At 28.3% G+C, this 2060-nt stretch overlaps 1 protein-coding gene across 1 annotated transcript in view; it reads right to left on the reverse strand.

Moving 5' to 3' along the window:
* CCDC102B (coiled-coil domain containing 102B) overlaps nt 1-2060 on the reverse strand; it is a 22106-nt gene that overhangs the window by 4659 nt on the left and 15387 nt on the right. Inside the window, exon 3 of the mRNA XM_008594075.1 lies at nt 1670-1778. Within this exon, the coding sequence (XP_008592297.1) occupies nt 1670-1778 (109 nt within the window). The remainder of the gene's footprint in view (nt 1-1669; nt 1779-2060) is intronic.

Consider the following 2060-nt stretch of genomic DNA (forward strand, 5'->3'; position numbering starts at 1 on the left):
AATAATTTATAAAAAATTAAATATATGTTCATACTACATTTCTTCAAAAAATTCTAAGAACACCACAAATTCTTTTTTTACAGAATGAGAAGGGATATTTTAAAAAATAATCCCATTTAAGTAATTTAAATATTTTTTATCTTTATTTTTATAATAACTTTTCAATGTCTACAATAAAAATTATTTTTTCACTCATTGTAATTCATTGTTTAGCTTTGTAGTTCACCTAACTAAAGTATATTTAACATATACTTAAATATTAAATTTAAGTAGTTAGGCAAATTTTCCACAATTTTGACGTTTCTTCTGTTCTGAAAACCTTGTATTTTAACAAAAGCATTATATATTTAAATATATACTCCTCTATGGTAGTCAAATACAAACCCAAGTTACATTCTGTAATGCCATATTTGTTTAATTTTTTTCTCTCACATATATAACTTTGTTGAGCAATTTAGAGTAGATATTTTCAGATTTGCTACCCAAAAAATCTTTGAACAGAAAACATTAAATATTTTTAAATATGTATATTGCCTTGTAAACCAAACCAACTCAAAACCATGACTTTCCCAAAACAGTTGCTATGTAAATATGACTTGAATAAAAAGGTTTATGAAACTAAAAGTAACATTATCAAGTCTGTACTGCACACTAGTGGCAAAAAATGGTAAATGTATGTGTTTTTTTCAATTAAAATTAAAACCAATTCTATCTTAAATATCAGCTCTCTCAGTCAAATTTAGAACCCATTACATTATAGAGCATATACACAGACTATAAACATAACATGATTTTTGTGTTGTGAAGTATTTTTCAAGTATACATTAATTGTGAATGTTCACACCCAGAGATGATAGGTACCTATGCATGTAAATACTATGAATTCATATATTCATGTATGTCTCTGTGTGCATGCACACTCACACACACATATATAATATATATTATAAACACCCACTAAATGTTAACTCATTTGAAAGTATTTAGCTTGTCATTCTTTTCTTTCCTTTGTTCATAATTCTTTCCCACATCCTTATCTCATACAATGCTTTAGTACACAGAATATGTACAATTGATATCATTTAAAAAATAAATAGTAGTAAATCTTGTAAAGGGTAGGGTTTATGACAGCACTGTGTTGATGAAAATGTGAAAGTATAAAGCGAAGTGGCAGACCCTGAAGCTGTAATGCCAGTATAAAAAGAACCTAAATACACTTGAAGTAAATTGCTATTTTTAGATGGATTCATAAAAGAATAAAAGTGTTTATGACAGATGGTGTGATAAGAAATTCTGAGCAATTTTCTCCAACGTGCCTAGAATAATTCATCCTGTAGTTTATCATTACCCACTTCACTCTCTATATGTATATTAAAATATCACACTGTACACCTTAAGAATATACAATAAAAACTTCTTAAAAAGAAATAAAGGCTAACATAAAACTTCAAAAAAAGGTGTTATTTAGAAAAAGATTTCTTACAGCCTGAACTTGACTAAGTCCATCTTTGACATGTAATTACAAATGTTCCTCCTAAAGAGAAATTTCAATATTTTTTTTAACTTCCCTTCCTATTTGTTGAGTCTTCTGCCTTTGCCCACTACCTCACATACCCAAAGAGAGAAAACCCTGGGTTTCACATCTTCCTTTACATAGTATGACCCATACCTCTTTCACGTTTTTTGGCTTCGACTCTTTCAGTTCTTCATACTTCCATTTCCATAGAGACAAAGCTGACTCCAGTCGTTCTATTTCTTTTTCCAAAGCTGTGCGTGTTCTAAATCATATAAGAATTAAAAGAAAGCAAAGCAGTCTTATAATTTTAAAATAATCTTAGGAATGCATCCAATTTTATATTTTCTATTTTCCCAGTTCTTGGTATTTGTATATCATTAAAAGGAGAGAAAACATTTTCCAACTTATTAAAAATTACAAGTATTCAATAAAACCCGTTAAGTTATTCTGTCAATTAACTTTACATATTTAATTTGGCTTTGACAGTATTGACTTTCTGCCTGCTTTCTCCTATATATTTTATGCATTTTTCCTCAATTCTTCT

Source organism: Galeopterus variegatus, unplaced genomic scaffold (genome assembly GCF_000696425.1).
Source record: "Galeopterus variegatus unplaced genomic scaffold, G_variegatus-3.0.2 Scaffold10093, whole genome shotgun sequence".
NCBI lineage: Eukaryota > Metazoa > Chordata > Mammalia > Dermoptera > Cynocephalidae > Galeopterus > Galeopterus variegatus.